This window comes from Ahaetulla prasina, chromosome 2, assembly GCF_028640845.1.
Source record: "Ahaetulla prasina isolate Xishuangbanna chromosome 2, ASM2864084v1, whole genome shotgun sequence".
Classification (NCBI taxonomy): Eukaryota; Metazoa; Chordata; class Lepidosauria; order Squamata; family Colubridae; genus Ahaetulla; species Ahaetulla prasina.
The window spans coordinates 26,177,277-26,196,900 of record NC_080540.1 but is presented as its reverse complement, the minus strand read 5'-3'; the positions used below and the strand labels follow the sequence as shown (position 1 = coordinate 26,196,900).

General features: G+C 41.6%; 2 protein-coding genes across 6 annotated transcripts in view; both read left to right on the top strand.

Annotated features, from left to right (window-relative positions):
- LOC131193420 (zinc finger protein 883-like) overlaps positions 1-19,624 on the top strand; it is a 69,918-nt gene that overhangs the window by 18,249 nt on the left and 32,045 nt on the right. The window lies entirely within an intron of this gene.
- On the top strand, positions 11-11,856 carry LOC131193416 (zinc finger protein 345-like). Of its 3 annotated transcripts, XM_058173532.1 has the most exons (5): positions 11-1,381; positions 2,094-2,220; positions 2,711-2,793; positions 3,205-3,331; positions 7,325-11,856. In XM_058173532.1, exons 1-5 carry the CDS (start codon positions 947-949, stop codon positions 9,967-9,969), a joined length of 3,417 nt encoding a protein of 1,138 aa, XP_058029515.1. In that variant the 5' UTR covers positions 11-946; the 3' UTR covers positions 9,970-11,856. The 3 variants fall into 3 exon arrangements, with proteins under 3 accessions (XP_058029515.1, XP_058029517.1, XP_058029518.1); XM_058173534.1 differs by lacking the exon at positions 2,094-2,220 and having other exon boundaries at positions 1,257-1,381; XM_058173535.1 differs by lacking the exons at positions 11-1,381; positions 3,205-3,331 and having other exon boundaries at positions 2,175-2,220.

Below are 19,624 nucleotides of genomic sequence, written 5' to 3'. Positions count from 1 at the left end.
CTCGCCCGGGTGCTTTGCAAGGGAGGGCAGGAAATGACCGTTCCCACGCCGAGGGGACCGCTTTACAGGAAGCTGCGCTCTCGCCAAACGCTGGACCGATCCTTCCTTCCTTTGCTGGTCCTTCCTTTCCCGCAGCTGCCCGGCTTGCGAAGCTCCCCCCCCCGCCTCCTTGCTGGGGAGCGGCGAAGTCGGAGGCTTCTGGCGGGCTGCCAAACCAAACCGGGAGATCTGCTGGGTCTCCAGATCTGGAGGCGTGGAGGGATCTTGTGGTGCTAAACTAGAAATCCCCCCAATATTGCACCTTCTGCACTTTTGCTTGCGGGGCGCGCCGGAGTCTTAATTTCTGCGAGGAGAGGAGCTTCTTGGTTAGAGATTTGAATTCTGCCCAGTTCTCTTGAGGACTCCGGCAAGTTTAGGGTTGGGTTTTCCTGTTGAGAGCATCTGGAGCATTGCGAGGATCTGAGTTTCCTGACTTTGGACAGCATCTGCTTTTCAGGATTCAAGAAGGGAAACAGCCCCTTCTGCTGCAATCCAAGGCTTCAGGCTGATCTGCACCCCCGTGTCAATATTCCTGATATTTGAGTCTTTGCAAAGTGGCACCCTGGATACATATTAACACACCAAAAAAAATCCCATCGAGATTTCTTAAATTTCAAGAGAAACTTGCATATCCTTTGTAATGTGTACCATAGGTGGAAGTGGTACATGTTGTGTGTTCATGTCCAAGATTTTTTGTTTTCACCCGTTGCAATGATCTTTCCATTAGTGATTGTGCTCTATTGTTTTTGCTTTTAATCCCTGCAAGCCACTCTGGTGTATATTTTTCAGGAAGGTACATTGTAAAGGTATGAAATAAAGTTTTTTTTGTCAGTGCTTTGGATTATAGTGTTCTACACTGTTTTCATCTTAGCCTGCCAGCTGGACCTAATTCCCAAGGAATCCAGTCATGGAGGGGAGAAATGCCTCATTCTTCAAGATGGCCGAAGGGGATTCTACTCCCATGAATGAAAGTTGCTTTGCAGATTCAGAAATGAGTTCGGATTTATCTGGACAAACAGCAAGGACTCAGCAGGACATTCTGAAAGAAGAAACTGGACCTTGTGTTGTCCGTCGTTGCCCTTTCAGGGAGTTCTGTTACCAGGAGGCTGAAGGGCTCCGAGACGTATGCAGCCGACTCCACCATCTTTATGATCGGTGGCTGAACCAAGAAGACCACATGAAAACTCAGATGATGGATTTGGTGGCCCTGCCCCCGGCCATCCTGGCCCAGAGGGAGAACTGTGTCTGGGTGTGTGGAGCAGAGACCAGCTCTCAGGAAATGGGTCTGGCTGGAAGCTTCCTCCTGAACCAGGGGGAGCAGAAAATGCAGCAAAAACAGCAGGTGAGATCAATGTGAATGGTTTTTTTACATGTTTCCATTCTAATATGTTTCTATTCCTGTTTCCTGATTGCTTAATCGTAGTCTATGACTATCATTAAGTGTTAAATTTGTACCCTATGACTATCATTAAGTGTTGTACCTTGATGAAGCTATCTTTTCTTGTATGTACACTGAGAGCATATGCACTAAGACAAATTCCTTGTGTGTCCAATCACACTTGGCCAATAAAAAATTCTATTCTATTCTATTCTATTCTATTCTATTCTATGATTATCATTAAGTGTTGTACTTTAGAATTGTTGATGAACGTATCTTTTCTTTTACGTACACTGAGAGCCTATGCACCAAGACAAATTCCTTGTGTGTCCAATCACACTTGGCCAATAAAATTCTATTCTATTCTATTCTATTTTATTCTATTCTATTCTGTTCTATTCTATTCTATTCTATGACTATCATTAAGTGTTGTACCTTATGATTCTTGATGAAGGTATCTTTTATGTACACTGAGACCATATGCACCAAGATAAATTCCTTGTGTGTCCAATCACACTTGGCCAATAAAATATTCTATTCTATTCTATTCTAAATATAGTTAGGATGATCTTAATAGAATCCTGTCCTGGTTAGGTAAATAGTTCTATCCATCTTCACCCTGAGAACATATAACAAGATGGGACAAGGGCAGTAATATTTTGTTTGGCTATTTTAGGTTCGTGCGCTGTTCATGGAGATGGCCACCCATGGTTCTAAAGCATTAGGGGATGTGTCACATCTCCCTCAAGAAATTGTCTTCGGGAAGATTTCCCAGGAGGCCCCATCTCAGGAGATTTCATCAGGTAAACATTGCATTGGCATCCTTCAGTCTCAAAAGACGATGGTATCGTGCTCCGGAAAGAGATCCTAAAACAGCATCTAGTGTGGCTAAAAAGGCCAATTCGAGAGTGGCAATCCCTTCCACACTGAGGGCAGATACATTCTGTCCGCTGCCCAGCCCCACGATTTTGCTGGTTCCGGGACTACCTCTTTGCCTCAGCCTGCCGAACAAATGTTCTCTTCGAATTGGAGAAGGCCATGCTGCGTCTTTAGCCTCCAAGCTGAATGGTCGGAGGTCAAGGTTTCCCAGTTGTTAATATCTATTCCCAGGGCCTTTAGGTCCCTGGGAATCAGGTAAAAGAGGGTTCCTTTTTGATGTATTGCAGTCTTCACATTGCGTGAAGTCTTTATATTCCTGAGTTCCTGCTACAAGAATACCTTAGCCCCGTGTGCAAAGTTTTTCTCCGACTGTTTTTAAAACATGTACTTCCTCTGCTTTTATCTCATTCTCAGAAAATGGAGCAGCGGTGATTATACCAATGGAAAGGTCTCTTCTTTGTGGTGGTGCAGAAACAATGGTTGTACTTCCAACTCAGGTAGGAGGGTCTCACCTCCCAAAATGCAATGTGATTTATTCAAGGAACATGCAACGCTCTCCACAGTGGCCTGAATCACCTTTTCAGAGCCAATTTAATATCTCCCAGCCATCAGTTTATCAGAGCGTAAGCATCTTCCCAGTGTTCTGATACCATCCATCATATCAAGTGTCTTCTTGAGAACATCTCTCAATATCTTCGTCTGGTTGTTTGATGAAGACTTGTATCACCTACTGGGCAACATTAAAGTATCATGTAGGAATATCCCAATAGTTGCTTAATGAATGTGCCTCAGAAATTGATCAAAAAGAATATAAGAGATGTTCCCAACAAGTGGGATATTTTTTAAAATTAGAATTTGCGAATATTTTTTGGAATTGTACATTAACAAGGATTGCTATTATCCTTTAGGTTCTGGTGTCCTTTGAAGATGTAACTGTGTTTTTCTCTGAGGAAGAGTGGGCTCTGCTGGATTTTGACCAAAAATCCCTGTACAGAGAGGTCATGCTGGAAAATGCTAAGAATGTGGAGTCCATGGGTAAGGGATCCATTTTGTTCTGGGTTGAAATTGGTGGAGAAGGTATATTCTGATGAGAGCTAAGCGGCTTATCAATTTCTTGGAGGATATTCAGGTCTCTACTTTAGCTGGAGAGAACTGATATGACTTTATGTGCATTGCACCTAGAGTCGTGTATGTGAGATGGGCGGCTATATAAATCAAAATAATCACAGGATAATTTTTATTAAGGAGTATGTTAAATAAATAATACAAAACCTAACACAAAAATACATAAAAGAAAAAAATTAGAAAGTGTAACACACACACACACACCACTAAGAAGGAATCTTCTCTGTTCATCTCCAATTAATATTAATCAAGATTAACAATATAACACTGACTATTAAAATAAGGCGCAATAACTTTTCATTCCATACCTTACCCTGTTTTTTATAAAGTCTTCTCTAAATTTTCAGCTAGCCTTATTAAACAAAGATGTAGTAAAAATTAACCAAAAAAATCCTAATAATATATAATTTAATCCCCTTTCTATTTAATCTAGGTTACCCTCATCCCTCTTAACAACTATTAAACATTACCATAATAAGCCCTTGTTTAGATATCAAAAGATTAATCCATTACACAGTTGCATATATCTGAAAAACTATCCAATCCAGATACCGTATTTTTCGGAGTATAAGACCCTCTGGACTATAAGGCGCGCCTACCTTTTTTATTTATTTATTTATTTATTATTTAGATTTTTTAGATTTTGGTGAGGAAAACAAAAAAAAGAAATCTGCCTCTGCCTCCCAGCAATTTTGCCTCGTTGCAGCAAACGGCAAACAGCCTGCTTTATTTTCATTTTCATTTTCAGCATAGCTTGATTAGCAGAAGAAGAAAAAAACTGCTCCCAGCAATTTACCTCCTTGCAGCAAGCAGCAGAAGCCCGCGCAGCAATAGGCAATGGGAATCCCTGCAGCCTGAAACAGCTGGGAGTTGGGAGGCTGATCCAACAGACAATCAATTTGTATTAATTAGGCTGTGCTGAAGCTGAAATGGGCTGTATCTTCTTGCTGCATGCTGCAAGGAGGTAAATTGCTGAGAGGCAGAGGCCAAAGGGTGGGGGCCAGTGGGTGGGCGGGGCTACATTCGGTGTATAAGATGCACCCAAATTTTCACTCCCTTTTAGGAGGGAGAAAGGTGCGTCTTATACTCTGAAAAATACAGTAATCCTTAAACATCACAAAAAATAACTTATTCTTTAACCATACACAGGATAAACCCGTTTTATATATTTTTTCCTTCGTCCTCCAAGCCATCTTTAAATCCCATTAATAGTCCAAAATTATTAAAAGGAAGAGGTTTGACCAAACTTTGAGTCCTGAAAAGCGACATTTACTGCCCAGAGTTGGTGGAATCCACAATTTCTAGTTTACCACAAACCTGTGCAAAAAACTATGGCTTTTACAGTCTGCTCACAAAAATCAGCTGTCCAAAATACATATAGGAAATTTCCAGATTTCTCTTTCTTCCAGAGAGAATTTCAGTAGCTCCACATCTCGCATCCAGCTGCCAATTTCAAACGTAATGCCCCGTGAAAAATGCAGGCGTTGCTTCTCCTCACCTCACTGGAAGTCATCATCCACAAATCAAAATAATAATAATATTAAAATAATAATAATTGCCTCTGCCACTTGTTCGGGTGGGACAGGCAATTATTATTATTTTAATATTATGTTTAATATTATGTTTACATGATACCTCAAGAAAGGAATAAACACCTTCTGAGACAGTTTCCAAAGCTGCTTGCTTGACTTTGCCAGTCACCTCAGAACCGCCTTTTACATTTCTTTTTTTTTCTCTCTCTCTATAATAGCATTTGAAATCTCTCTTGCATTGTGGTTCTTTGGTATCTGTCCCACAAACCTCAATTTAAGTGTTTTAAGAACCAACACGTCTGACTTGTGCATCAACACTTTTTTTTTTATTTGCATTTCTATCCCGCCCTTCTCCGAAGACTCAGGGCGGCTTACACTATGTTAGCAATAGTCTTCACCCATTTGTATATTATATACAAAGTCAACTTATTGCCCCCAACAATCTGGGTCCTCATTTTACCTACCTTATAAAGGATGGAAGGCTGAGTCAACCTTGGGCCTGGTGGGACTTGAACCTGCAGTAATTGCAAGCAGCCGTGTTAATAACAGACTGTCTTAGCAGTCTGAGCCACCAGAGGCCCTTAACACTTAAATTGGACTTTGCAGGACAAAGAACCACAATGCAAGAGAAATACCAGCACTGGAATACCAGCACCCCTTAGACCAGGGATGTCCAAACTTGGCCCCTTGAAGAGTGGTGGACTTCAACTCCCAGAATTCCCCAGTCAGCAACTTGCTCATATTTATAGCTCATGCTGGCTGGGGAATTCTGGGAGTTGAAGTCCACCACTCTTCAAGGGGGCCAAGTTTGGACACCCCTGTCTTAGACAAACTTTATTAAAAATTGTCCCTGAATATACTCAGAGCACCTGGAGATTCCACCCCCAAATACTTGGGGGGGGGGGAACAGCAAGGAATTCTCTACAGTTCAACTCAGGAGGAAACTAGGTTAATCTTAAAGCTCTTTCACTCCTATTCCTCCATCCTTTGGATTGCTCACCCTATGGTTGAATAATTATTAAGAAGGAAGTTAATATTTGCATTTGGAAAGAAGATATTATGAGTAAACGGGCAAAAATTGAAAATGAACGTTGCGAGGAAGGCATTAACTGGGGTTTTTTGCCTTGTTCACTTTAGGACACACAAACCCTCAGTAAGAAACTGATTAAGGTCTAGTCAGTTTTAGGTAGCAGCACAAGTGGGAAAGTTCTAATCAACTCATTATTGTTACAGAGCTGAGTTTTTGTTAGCTTGTGGCTAGCCCTTATTAAAGAACCATTGGGCTGGGCAGAAAAACTTTTCAAGTAGAGGTAATTTGTTTAAGCAAACTTTATCAGTTGGGGGAAGGAAAAAAAAGATCAAGTTCAGATTATCCTGATGGTTTCACACTTTATCTCAAAGTTGTTACTGTGAGTACACAAAGATCTCTGTGTGACTGCCAAGATCTACAAGGACAGATGAGCATGAAGGAACACTCCTGGAGCGCACATCGGGGGGGTGGGGGAGGGGGGTTCCAAGGGAGGACAACTTTTATCTCATATGCTGGAATCCCAGTATCTAAATCCACTTCCTTTGTAGCAAGAATACCTCCATTTTCTCTAGATGTGATTTCAACTTGCCTTCTTCCACACTTGTAACCAATTGTTAAGCAACAAAGCTGATGATATGCCATTCCAGAACTCAAGATGGTACTCCCTAGGGCCGTGATGGCGAACTTATGGCACACGTGCCACAGGGGGTACGCAGAGCAATATCTGGGCACGCGAGCATTGCCCTAGCTCAGCTCCAGCGCTCTAGCACGTGCCAGCCAGCTGATTTTTGGGCCTTCCGGGCCCACCGGAAATTGGGAAATGGGCTCTTTCCGGCCTCCAGAGAACCTGTGGGGGGATGAGGAAGGCTGTTTTCACCCTCCCCAGGCTCCAAGAAAGGCTCTGGAACCTGGGGAGGGCGAAAAATGGGCCTACCGCTGTCGCATGCCAAAAGCATGGGGAGCGGGTGGGGGAGCCACAAGCGCATGCGCAGGGGGCATTGAATTATGGGTGTGGGCACACAAGTACACAACCCTCCTGCGCTCCCCACGCTTTTGGCACGCAACGGCAAAAAGGTTAGCCATCACTGCCCTAGAGGTTTTGTCTCGCCACTAAATTATTTTCTCCAATGGAGAAAAAATAATGGAGCTTTGTGGGACCTCAGGCTTCAGGTGCCTCCAAGCAGTCTGACATTCTGGAAATAACCAGCAGTAAAGAAAGCCCCAGTCATATTCCCACCACCTGGTACAGCAGTATTGAAATAAATATATAGCTAATATAATGTAATGGCACTTTCACTTTGTACCTTAAGCATCTGATGAATTTCTTTTTCTTCCAAACAGTTGACAGGCAGAAACCAGAGAATTATAATGAAGCAGGCGTGAATTTTTTGAAACGAACTGAAACTAGAGAAGGGACATTGCAAAATCAGGAGGAGCCAAACATGACTGAAAACCAGTTGAACAACAGGATGGAGAAATCCTCTAATTTGAAGTATGGCGAAAATCGCACCTTCCATATGCAATATCGCAAAAAAAAAGGAAGCTGTTTAAAAGCTGAAAAAATGTCCATCCATAAATCAGATGTCCATGAATATAGCAGTATCTGCACTAAAGAGAAGCAGCCTGACTGCAAGGAATATGGAAAAAATAATAATCTGAATCTCGGTCTTACTCGACATCAAAACATTGAGATACCAAAATCACATAAAGGTTCAGACAGTGGGAAAAATGTTAATGAGAGCAGCACTTTTAACTCCCAGAAAACAGCTCATAGAGTGGAGCAGTCATGTAAAAGCAGAGAATGCATAACAAGTTTCTATGCAAGCAGTGATCATATTGTGCACAAAAAGTCCCATCCAGGAAAGAAACCTTATAAATGCATGGATTGTGGAAAGAGGTTCTATACAAGTATTGATCTAACTTCGCATAATAGTATCCACACAGAGGATAAGCCACTTAGATGCACAGACTGTGGAAAGAGCCTCACCACAAGTCGTTCCCTTAGTGCACATAAAAGGATCCACCCGGGAGATAAACAACACAAGTGCTTGGAATGTGGGAAGAATTTCAGCCGGAGTGCTTCGCCTAATTCCCACGAACCGATCCATACGGGGATGAAACCATATCAACGCTTGGCATGTAGAAAGCGATTTTGTTCAAGCGATGATCTCATGGCCCATCAGAGGATCCATACAGGGGAGAAACCGTTTAAATGCATGAAGTGTGGGAAAAACTTTGCAATGAGACGCGGTCTTCATTCTCATGAAAGAATTCACACAAGGGAGAAAGCATATGAATGCACGGAGTGCGGAAAGACCTTTGCAAGTAGAAGTGATCTTACTTCCCATAAGAAGAGCCACACAGGGGAAAAACCGTATCAATGCTCGGAGTGTGGAAAAGGCTTCAGTTGGAGTAGTAACCTTACCTCCCACAGAAGGATCCACACAGGGGAAAAGCCTTATCAATGCATGGAGTGCACAAAGAACTTCAGAGACATGAGTTCTTTTACTTCCCATAAAAGGTTCCATACGGGGGAGAAACCATACAAATGTACGGAGTGTGGGAAGAGCTTTAGTCAAAAGAGTCAACTTACTTCCCATAAAAGGGTCCACACAGGGGAGAAACCGTATAAATGCACAGACTGTGGGAAGAGCTTCACCACAAGTGGTTCTCTTACTGCCCATAAAAGGAATCACACGGGAGAGAAACCGTTTAAGTGCACGGAATGTGGGAAGAGTTTCAGCCAAAGTGCTTCCCTTACTTCTCACGAAAAGATCCATACGGGGATGAAACCATTCCAATGCTTGCAGTGTGAAAAGAGATTTGGTACAAGCAGTGATCTCATTTCCCATAAAAGGATCCACACGGGGGAGAAACCGTTCAAATGCATGGACTGCGGAAAAAGCTTTACTATGAGACGTGGTCTTACTTCCCATGAAAGGATCCACACAGGGGAGAAACCGTACCAATGCATGGAGTGTGAAAAGTGCTTTATAAGTAGGAGTGACCTTACTTCCCATAAAAGGATCCACACGGGGGAGAAACCGTATCAGTGCACCGAGTGCGGGAAAAGCTTCAGTTGGAGCAGTAACCTTACTTCGCATAAAAGAATTCACACAGGGGAGAAACCATATAAGTGCATGGAGTGTGGGAAGAGTTTCAGTCAGAGCACCTCCCTTACTTCCCACGAAAGGATCCATACAGGGATGAAACCATATCAGTGCATGGGGTGTGGAAAGAGGTTCAGTACAAGCAGTGAACTCATTTCCCATAAAAGGATCCACACGGGGGAAAAACCCTATCAGTGCATGGACTGTGGAAGGAGTTTTAGAGACTTGAGTTCCTTCACTTCTCATAAGAGGTTCCACACTGGAGAGAAGCCCTACAAATGCATGGAATGTGGAAAGAGCTTTACTCAAAGCAGTCAGTTCACCTGCCATAAAAGGATCCACACAGGGGAGAAGCCATACAAATGCACGGAATGTGGGAAGAGCTTCACCACCAGTGGTTCCCTCACTGCCCATAAAAGGATCCACACGGGGGAGAAACCATATAAATGCACGGAATGTGGGAAGAGTTTCAGCCAAAGTGCTTCCCTTAGTTCCCATGAAAGGATCCATACTGGGATGAAACCGTATCAATGCCTGGCTTGTGGAAAGACCTTCAGTCAAAGCAGTCATCTTAGTTCTCATAAGAAGATCCACTCAGGGGAGAAGCTGTATAAATGCACCGAGTGTGAAAAGAGCTTTCATACAAGCAGTTCCCTGATATCACATAAGAGGATCCACTCTGGCGAGAAACCATATCATTGCATGGACTGTGGAAAAAGTTTCATTACAAGCAGTTCCCTTAATTCGCATAGGAGGATCCACACAGGAGAAAAACCATATCAGTGCCAGGAATGTGGAAAGAGTTTCAGCCACAATACTTCCCTCTCTTTTCATAAAAGGATCCACACAAGAGAGAACCCACCTGCCAGCATATAATGTGGAAGGAGTTTCATTCAGAATAATGAATATCTGATAAAAAGAGCCACAAAGAGGAGAGGCCCAACAGATGTACGCAGTGTGGAAAGATCTTGGTGTGGTTCCATTTCTGATTCCAGTGTCAAAATAGAAATGGAATGAATTATGATTAAATGATAGGGAAGGAAGGAAAAGAGAAAGGGTAACATGGATGAGGACAATTACAGGAACGTTTTAGAAAAGCTTCAATTTACTACAATGAGGCCAAGATTGTGTGATAGGTACGGTATAGATCAGGGGTGTCAAACTCAAGGCCCAGGGTCTGGATCTGACCCCCCAGGGTGCTTAGATCAGGCGCATGGGGCCACCCTGGAAACAGTGAAGGACCAGCCCATGGTGCCTTTGCCCGTGGCCCTCCCGAGCTCTGTTTTTGCTGGCAGAGAGTTGCAAGAGGTCGTCGCAGCCGAAAACAGCTGGGGAGCCCGTTTTCGCTGGCAAAGCGCTTGGGCCACCACAGGCATTCCCAACACGAGTGATGTTGGGCTGGTCACACCCATCCCGGCCACCCAAGGTCAAACACAACCCTGATGAAATTGAGTTTGACAGCCCTGGTATAGATGGACTTGATGAGGTCTAACTAAGCATATGCCTCAAATATAATCTTATTGCAACAAGCTATTGACTCGGTATGTGGCAGATGAGAAAAAATAAAACCCACATTAGGGATCAGTAGGAAAAGAATGGAAGTAAAACAGCTGTAACCGTTATTCCCTTCTACAGTATATAATATTGTGTATAGTTCTGATTTTCCCATTTGAAAAATGATATAAAGAAGATGGAGAAAGGTCAAAAGCAGTCATCAAAATGATTAGTGGCTTGATTATATTTGTGTTTGGCACCCTCAGGCAAAAACTATATAAAATAAATCACTTAGGTTTTATAGAAGGTGTGGCAGAACTTGTGGGTGAAGTTAAAAGAGGAATCAACCTAGAATTCCTACATAGCCCCACATGGACTAAGTCCAAAACCTTGAATTCCGTTGCCCATTATCTAACTACAAACAAGTAGTACGCATTAGTTGGACATTAAACTTCTCAACTAACAGCATCATCTTGTACCTAGCTAAGGGACAAGCGAATTCAAGGGGGTTGGACCAGGGGTGAAATGCTCCTGGTTCGGACAGATCGCCCAATCCAGTAGTGATGGCGGGAAGTGGTTCGGAGAACCAAAAGCAAAAATCCCTGCCCTCCCCCATGCCCAGCTAAGCCGCGCAATCATCAGAGGTTTTTTTTTACTTTGTTGGAAGAAATATCCATCTGGGTTCAGTTCCAAGTGGGGACAAAGACACTGGAAACATGGAGACTGCTTGGAAAGATGGTTTAATGGTGGTCAGGATCACATGGCTTGAGATCCTGAACAGAAAAAGGGCTGAGATCCTGTGTGCTCCCTGGTTTTATGCTTTTTCTGAGCTTTGAACTTTCTGGGGCACAGGAAGAGTATCCTGATTGGTTGTCAGACTCCCAGGGGGTGGGAGTCTTAGCTAGCCTTGCTGGCTGATGTAATCTTCCCAGGTGCCATGTGGTGAGTTTCAGTTCTAGATGGGTTCTATTATGATGCAGATGATGGCCCATTAGCAAAGGTGGGGGGTGGCAGGAAGTTGCAGGGAGCTGCTTTGTCTTTAAAACATGTTTCTCCATTTCTCATCCAGGGAAATATATTCTGCCTTTTAAGTATTTTCTAAAATATTTCATTCTTGTAGGAGGGGGGTGGGTGCTAAATTCCTACAACTTTTAAAAGCATTTTTTCTTCAGCCGAAAAAATGCTTTTAAAAGTAAAAAAAAAAGCCTCTGATGATCGCGCAGCTCAGCTGGAATCGTCAGAGGCTTTAAAACCTCTTCGGCCGAAGAGATTGCAGAAAAAATTCTTTTAAAAGGCTCTTCTGACGATCCCAGCTGAGCTGCCTGATCGTCAGAGGCTTTTTTTTCTTTTAAAAGCAAAAAAAAAATGCTTTTAAAAGAAAAGAAAAGCCTCTAATGATCAGGCAACTCAGCCGGGACTGTCAGAAGAGCCTTTTAAAAGAATTTTTTCTACAACCTCTTCGGCTTTAAAATGCTTTTAAAAGTTAAAAAAAAGTTGGCCACGCCCACTGAGTCACATTACCCACACACACACCAAGCCACGCCCACCGGTAGTAACAAATTTTACATTTCACCCCTGGGTTGGACTTAGTCCGCTTGTGGCTACATAGGAATTCTAAGCTGATCTCTCTTAACTCCACTCCCAGATTCTGCCACTCCTACAGGTGCAAAACTTTAGGTTCCAAGGATCATCTAATTAAAGTTGATTAGAAAGAGATTTGGAATAGACAGAAAAGTGTGCTTTTACCTTGTCCATTATTAACCATAACCCTGCTAAGAAAACTGCATGTATTCAGTCGCCAAATTTCACTCAATAGTATTTCTATCTTTAATAATGGTTTAGATTTGCCTATATTTATATGTATATGTGTATTCATTATTTTATATATATTATTTTTCACAATGTTAGCTATGCAGTCACGCATGTGAGATAGATGGCCATAGAAATCCATTAAAGAAAAATAAATTTACTGGTTTTTATGTAGTTGTGTGAGGGGTTTTTTTTTTTTTTTTGCAAATGAACAAGCATTGATCTTTCTATAAAAGTGAATATTAGATACATATAAAAACAAAACAGCATATTTGCTTATCTTTTTTTCCTTAAAAAAGTTATGATAGCCCTGATTAAATGAGCAGCAAAAGTTAATATCTATGGCAGGGGTCCCCAACCCCCTGTATGTGGACTGACACCCAGCTGCCGCATGGCAGTAACTGGGCCACACAAACAAGCGAAACCCCATCCACGGGATGAAGTTAGCCCCCTCCAGCCTGCGGAAAAACCTCTCTCCATGGAACTGGTCCCTGGTGCCCAAAAGGGTAAGGGTCACTGAGCTATGGGACATCTCTTTTTTTTTTTTTGCTTGTTTGTCTAAATGTTCTTTATTGCAAAAGGGACCAGAGTGATTGATATGTATTTAATGTTCAAATATCTGCTATTTTTCTCTTGCATACAAGAACAACCATGGCCAGTCATGGTTCTAACTGCCTAGACAGATGCATTGTAAAGATCATCATTGGAACTGGAGTCTCCTATAGATATTGGAAGACGTGCAATGTTACAATGTTTTATAATACACAGTAGATCTCCATCCAACGTACGTGACACAGCTGTGCTGTTCTGACCATTCCACCAGGAAAAGATGTCTGTTACAGTAATTCCTTTCCCCACAGTAATAGCCAAAAAACGCAAAAAAAGTCAGCATGGAGGATTTGCAATCACCAAAATTAAAATGGCAAGTGTCTGTTCAATTGTAGTTGGTTAAAATCCAAAGTTGTGGATGTTTTGTTGCTGGAGGTTTTCATTTGAGATGCTATAAGGAATCCTGCCTTGGGCAGAGGTTTGGACTAGATTAAAAGACATAGAAAAATGGAAAACTGATAGCAGAAAAAGACCTAGGGATCCATTGACTTTGCTTTTTGTTTCAATTTCTTTATATTTTTTAAGTATTATAAACACAGCTAGTCCTCAATTTATGACCACAATTTAACCCAAAATTTATGTTCCTAAATGAGAAATTTGTTAAGAGAGTTTTGCCCCATTTTACGACTTTTCTTGCCACATCTGTTAAATGAATCACTGCAGCTGTTAAATTAGTAAGACGGTTGTTAAATGAATCTGGTTTCCCCATAGATTTGGCTTGCAAAAAAGTGTTCACATGACCCCAGGACACTGCCAACCATCTAACCAAGTTGGTTGCCAAGCATCCAAATGTAAATCCATGGGGATGCTGCTAGTGATAAGTGTGAAAAATGGTTGTCACTTTTTTCAGTGTCGTAACTGAACCGTCACTAAGAGAACTGTTGTAAGTTGAGGACTACCTGTATAGACCACAAGCCCTATGAATCTACCTTTGATTTCTAGCTGTGTCTGGTTTCCATTACAATCTTTTTCTTCTATTATCATTAGATTTGCTTTTTGGAAAGTTCCCCCAAGCTTCCTACATACCTATATCAGAATCAGAATAGAGCTGGAAGGAACCTTGGAAGTCTTCATCCAGCCCCCTGCTCAAGCAGGAGATCCTATACCATTTCAAACAAGTGACTGTCCAGTCTCTTCTTAAAAACCTCCAGTGATGGAGCGCCCACATCTGAAGGCAAGCTGTTCCACTGGTTAATTGTCCTCACTGTTAGGATGTTTCTCCTCAATTCCAGGTTGCTTCTCTCGATTAGTTTCCACCCATTGTTTATCTTGTCTACAGGTGCTTTGGTAAATAAGTTGACCCCCTCTTCTTTGTGGCAACCTCTCAAATACCGCTATCATGTCCCACCTAGTCTTTCTTTTCTCTAGACTAGCCAAACCCAAGTCCTCCATTTGTTTTAGCTTCCAAGCCTTTAATCATCTTGGTTGCTCTTCTTTGCACTGTTTCCAAAATCTCAACATCTTTTTTGTAATGTGAGCAAAACTGGATGCAGTATTCCAGATGTGGTCTTACCAAGGCTTTATAAAGTGGTACTAATATTTCATGTGATTTTTTTTGTTTTAATTTGTTTTTTGTTTTAATTTATATCCCGCCCTTCTCCGAAGACTCAGGGCGGCTTACACTAGTTAGCAATAGTCTTCATTCTATTTGTATATTTATATACAAAGTCAACTTATTGCCCCCAACAATCTGGGTCCTCATTTTACCTACCTTATAAAGGATGGAAGGCTGAGTCAACCTTGGGCCTGGTGGGACTAGACCCTGCAGTAACTGCAGGCAGCTGCTGTTAATAACAGACTGCATTAGCAGTCTGAGCCACAGAGGTCCCTTTTGATTTTTGTGCCAAGGATTGCATTAGCCTTTTTGGCTGCTACTGCACACTCCTGACTCATTTTCAAGTGGTCGTCCACTAAGGCTCCAAGGTCCCACTCAGTTACTGTTTTTAAGCCAGGTTTCTCCTAATCTGTACTTGTATCTTTGGGTTTTTTTCGGCCCAGGTGTAAAACTTTGAATAGAATACAATAGAATTTTTTATTGGCCAAGTGTGATTGGACACACAAGGAATTTGTCTTGGTGCATATGCTCTCAGTGTACATAAAAGAAAAGATACCTTCATCAAGGTACAACATTTACAACACAAATGATGGTCAATGTATCAATATAAATCATAAGAATTGCCAGCAACAAAGTTACAGTCATACAGTCATAAGTGGAAAGAGATTGGTGATGGGAACTATGAAACAATTAATAGTAGTGCAGATTCAGTAAATAGTTTGACAGTGTTGAGGGAATTATTTGTTTAGCAGAGTGATGGCCTTTGGGGAAAAACTGTTCTTGTGTCTAGTTGTATATATATTTTTATATTATATATATTTATTTCTCCAAACTTCTGCAATTGCTGAGGTAACTTATTTTTTTAAAAAAAGAACTGGATGTTTTTGAAAAATATTCCCATTCAGTCTATCATTATTCAATTATTCCACATTTGATGGAATGATAGACTGCAATCGAACATAGATGCATATTGTTATTAGAAACACATAAGTTGATTGAATGTAATATTTACAGATCCCTCACATCCAGGACATAAACTGTTTCAACTCCTACCCTTAAAACGACACTATAGAGCACTGCACACCAGAACAACTAGACACAAGAACAGTTTTTCCCCGAAGGCCATCACTCTGCTAAACAAATAATTCCCTCAACACTGTCAGACTATTTACTAAATCTGCACTACTATTAATCTTTTCATCGTTCCCATCACCAATCTCTTTCCACTTATGACTGTATGACTATAACTTTGTTGCTGGCAATCCTTATGATTTATATTGATATATTGACCATCATTTGTGCTGTAAATGTTGTACCTTGATGAAGGTATCTTTTCTTTTATGTACTCCGAGAGCATATGCACCAAGACAAATTCCTTGTGTGTCCAATCACACTTGGCCAATAAAAATTCTATTGTATTCTATTCTATAAAGGATTTAATGTATTTTATTCTCCTTATGTACACTGAGAGCATGTACACTGAAGAGAAATTCCTTGTGTGTCCAATCACACTTGGCCAATACAAAAAATCTATTCTATTCTATTCTATAATTATGTTTAATCTGATCAATTTTACTTGTATTGGAATGTATGGCGCCCTGGCGCCACACTGTTCATGCATTGATTTGACATTTTTATTAAAAAAAATTAAAATAATAAAAAAAAATAAAAAATATTCCCATTGAGGAAATTCGATTCCTTTCAATATTCTGGATTTTCCTTCAGTACTCCCACAGCTTCAGTTCAGGGGCTGTTCCTCAAAAACAATGCTTGCGAGTATCATTATCTTCAATACAATAGCGGGAAAGTCCTACTCTTGAAAAGGTCTTTAGGTCAGAATCCCTCAGCACAATTTTGTTTTTTTATTATATTACTATTATAATATTACTAGTGTTATTTTACCAGAAGAGGAGGACGTCTTTGTCACTCGGTTCTTCTTCCTCACAGACAGGCGGGAAAACGTAGCCCCGCCCCTTCCAACGGTTCTTTTCCGAAGGTTCGCAAGATGCCTCAGAGGCTTTTTTTTTCCTGAGGGGAGTCCGCCAGGACAGCGAAATAGAGGGCCAGAAGGGTCCCCAACTCCTCATTATGGCCTTTCTAGGGAGCACTCGTTCCCTTTAACCCTTGGAGAGCCTGTAGAGAACAATGGCTTCAAATCCCAAAGGTACTTTTTCAAGAGGCAATTGGACTCACTTTCTTGTTTTTTCTTTAAGACGTTTTGCTTCTCATCCAAGAAGCTTCTTCGGCTCTGACTGGATGGTGAGGAATGAAAGGATTTATTTTTATTTATAAAAATAAATAAAAATAAATAAAGTTGTGTTGTAAATGTACCTTGATGAAGTTATCTTTTCTTTTATGTACACTGAGAGCCTATGCACCAAGACAAATTCCTTGTGTGTCCAATCACACTTGGCCAATAAAAAATTCTATTCTATTCTATTCTATAAAGGATTTAATGTATTTTATTCTCCTTATGTACACTGAGAGCAGGTACACTGAAGAGAAATTCCTTGTGTGTCCAATCACACTTGGCCAATAAAAAAATCTATTCTATTCTATTCTATTCTATTCTATTCTATTCTATTCTATTCTATTCTTGCAGACAGCTGGTCATTTGCATTCTTTTAGAGAGTTGTTGAGGCCATTTGGAGGTTTATCTGTGGCCTCAGGGCAACCTGAGTAGAGCAAACGGTTGTGGAGAAAACCAAGAAAATCCAGTTGCCTCTTGAAAAAAACACCTTTGGGACAACCATGATCTGGATCTCTATAGACAATGGCTTCAAATAATCACTAAGCAAATGAATGTAATTCAAGGACTACCTGTATGGAACACAGTTCAGTTTTCCGCCCCTTTTTAAAGGATTCCACCTTCCTCAACCCATACTTTCCATAATTTCCCGAAGGCCATCACTCTGCTAAACAAATAATTCCCTCAACACTGTCAGACTATTTACTGAATCTGCACTACTATTAATCGTTTCATAGTTCCCATCACCAATCTCTTTCCACTTATGACTGTATGACTATAACTTGTTGCTGGCAATCCTTATGATTTATATTGATATATTGATCATCAATTGTGTTGTAAATGTTGTACCTTGATGAACGTATCTTTTCTTTTATGTACACTGAGAGCATATGCACCAAGACAAATTCCTTGTGTGTCCAATCACACTTGGCCAATAAAAATTCTATTCTATTCTATTCTATTCTACAGGATTTTTCCATGTTGCCTTTTCCTCCAGGTCATCCTGTCTTTGAGCCCCTTCCCCATTTCAGAAGTTCACTTCCTACAATATCCGTGTGACAAATTCCTTGTGTGTCCAACCACACTTGGCCAATAAATTCTGTTCTATTCTATTCTATTCTATTCTATTCTATTCTATTCTATTCTATTCTATTCTATTCTATTCTATTCTATTCTATTCTATTCTTTCTGCTTCAAACGCACATTTCAATGGCAAAGAACTCTTTGGAGTGACCTTCACTGATTTCCATGGGCTCTCCAGACCTTAAGTTGTCTAAGCAGCAGTGTGTTCTGGAACTGATGAGTTCCTGGATAGAAATTTTCCCGGAGAGAGCCACACATGGAACAGAAGAACCATCCAGTGAGTCTCCCTGCCAGGCTCTAGTAGTATCTCCCACTTCAATATTCCTGGGCATCCACATAGTATCGGTTTATAAAGGCTTAGTAAGACCACACCTGGAATACTGCATCCAGTTTTAGCAGAGGTGGGTTTCAGCAGGTTCTGACCAGTTCTGGAGAACCGGTAGCGGAAATTTTGAATAGCTGGGAGAACCGGTCGTAAAATTCTGACTGGCTCCACCCCCATCTATTCTCTGCCTCCCAAGTCCCAGCTGATTGGGAGGGAATGGGGATTTTGCAGTATCCTTTCCTTGCCATGCCTACCAAGCCAAATCCATCACACCACGCCCACCGAGCCACGCCCACAGAACCGGTAGTAAAAAAATTTGAAACCCACCACTGAGTTTTAGTCACCACATTACAAAACAGATTCTGAGACTCTGGAAAAAGTGCAAAGAAGAGCAACTAAAACGATTAAAGGCCTGGAGCTTAAAACATATGAAGAACGGTTGCAGGATTTGAGTTTGGCTAGTCTAGAGAAAAGAAGGACTAAGGGGGACATGATACCAGTATTCCAGTATTTGAGAGGCTGCCACAAAGAGGAGGGGGTCGATTTACTTTCCAAAGTACCAGAAGACAAGACAAGAAACAATGGATGGAAACTAATCAAGGAGAGAAGTAACCTGGAATTAAGGAGAAACTTCCTAACTGGGAGGACAATTTACCAGTGGAACAGTTTGCCTTCAGAAGTTGGGGGTGCTTCATCACGGGAGGTTTTTAAGAACAGATTGGGCAGTCACTTGTTTGAAATGGTGTAGGGCAGTGGTTCTCAACCTGTGGGTCGGGACCCCATTGGGGGTCGAATGACGATTTGCCAAGGGTCGCCTAAGACCATCGGAAATATGGGAAGTATACTTGCGAGTCGAAGAATCGCGCTCCAATGGTTGACTCCACAAGCCAGCTGCAGGCTCTTCAAATCGCTAGCCGAATTCGGCTTCAGGCACGATGAATTAAAAAAGAGAGAAATCTTTGCTCTGATGTCTCCCTCTCAAGCCAGCTGCAATCACTCCCAATCGCTAGCCTAATCTGGCTTCAGGCACCATAAACTTAATAGGGGAGGAGTCTCCACTTTAATGCCTCCGTCCTCAAGGCAATCGCAAGCAGTTCAGATCGCTAGCCAATACAGCTTCAGGCGTGATAAATTCAAAATGAAAATAATTTTACGGTTGGGGTCGCCACATCGTGGGGAATTGTATTAAAGGGGTCGCAGCACTATAAAGGTTGAGAACCACTGGTGTAGGGTCTCCTGATTGGGCTAGATTGGGAGTTGGACTAGATGACCTACAGATGAAGAACGGTTACAGGAACTGGGCATGGCTAGTCTAGTGAAGAGAAGGGCCAAGGGAGACATGATAGTACCAACGTGCCTACCGTTCCTGTCCTAATGTTCCCTTTGATTGTATCCCATTTCGTATAGT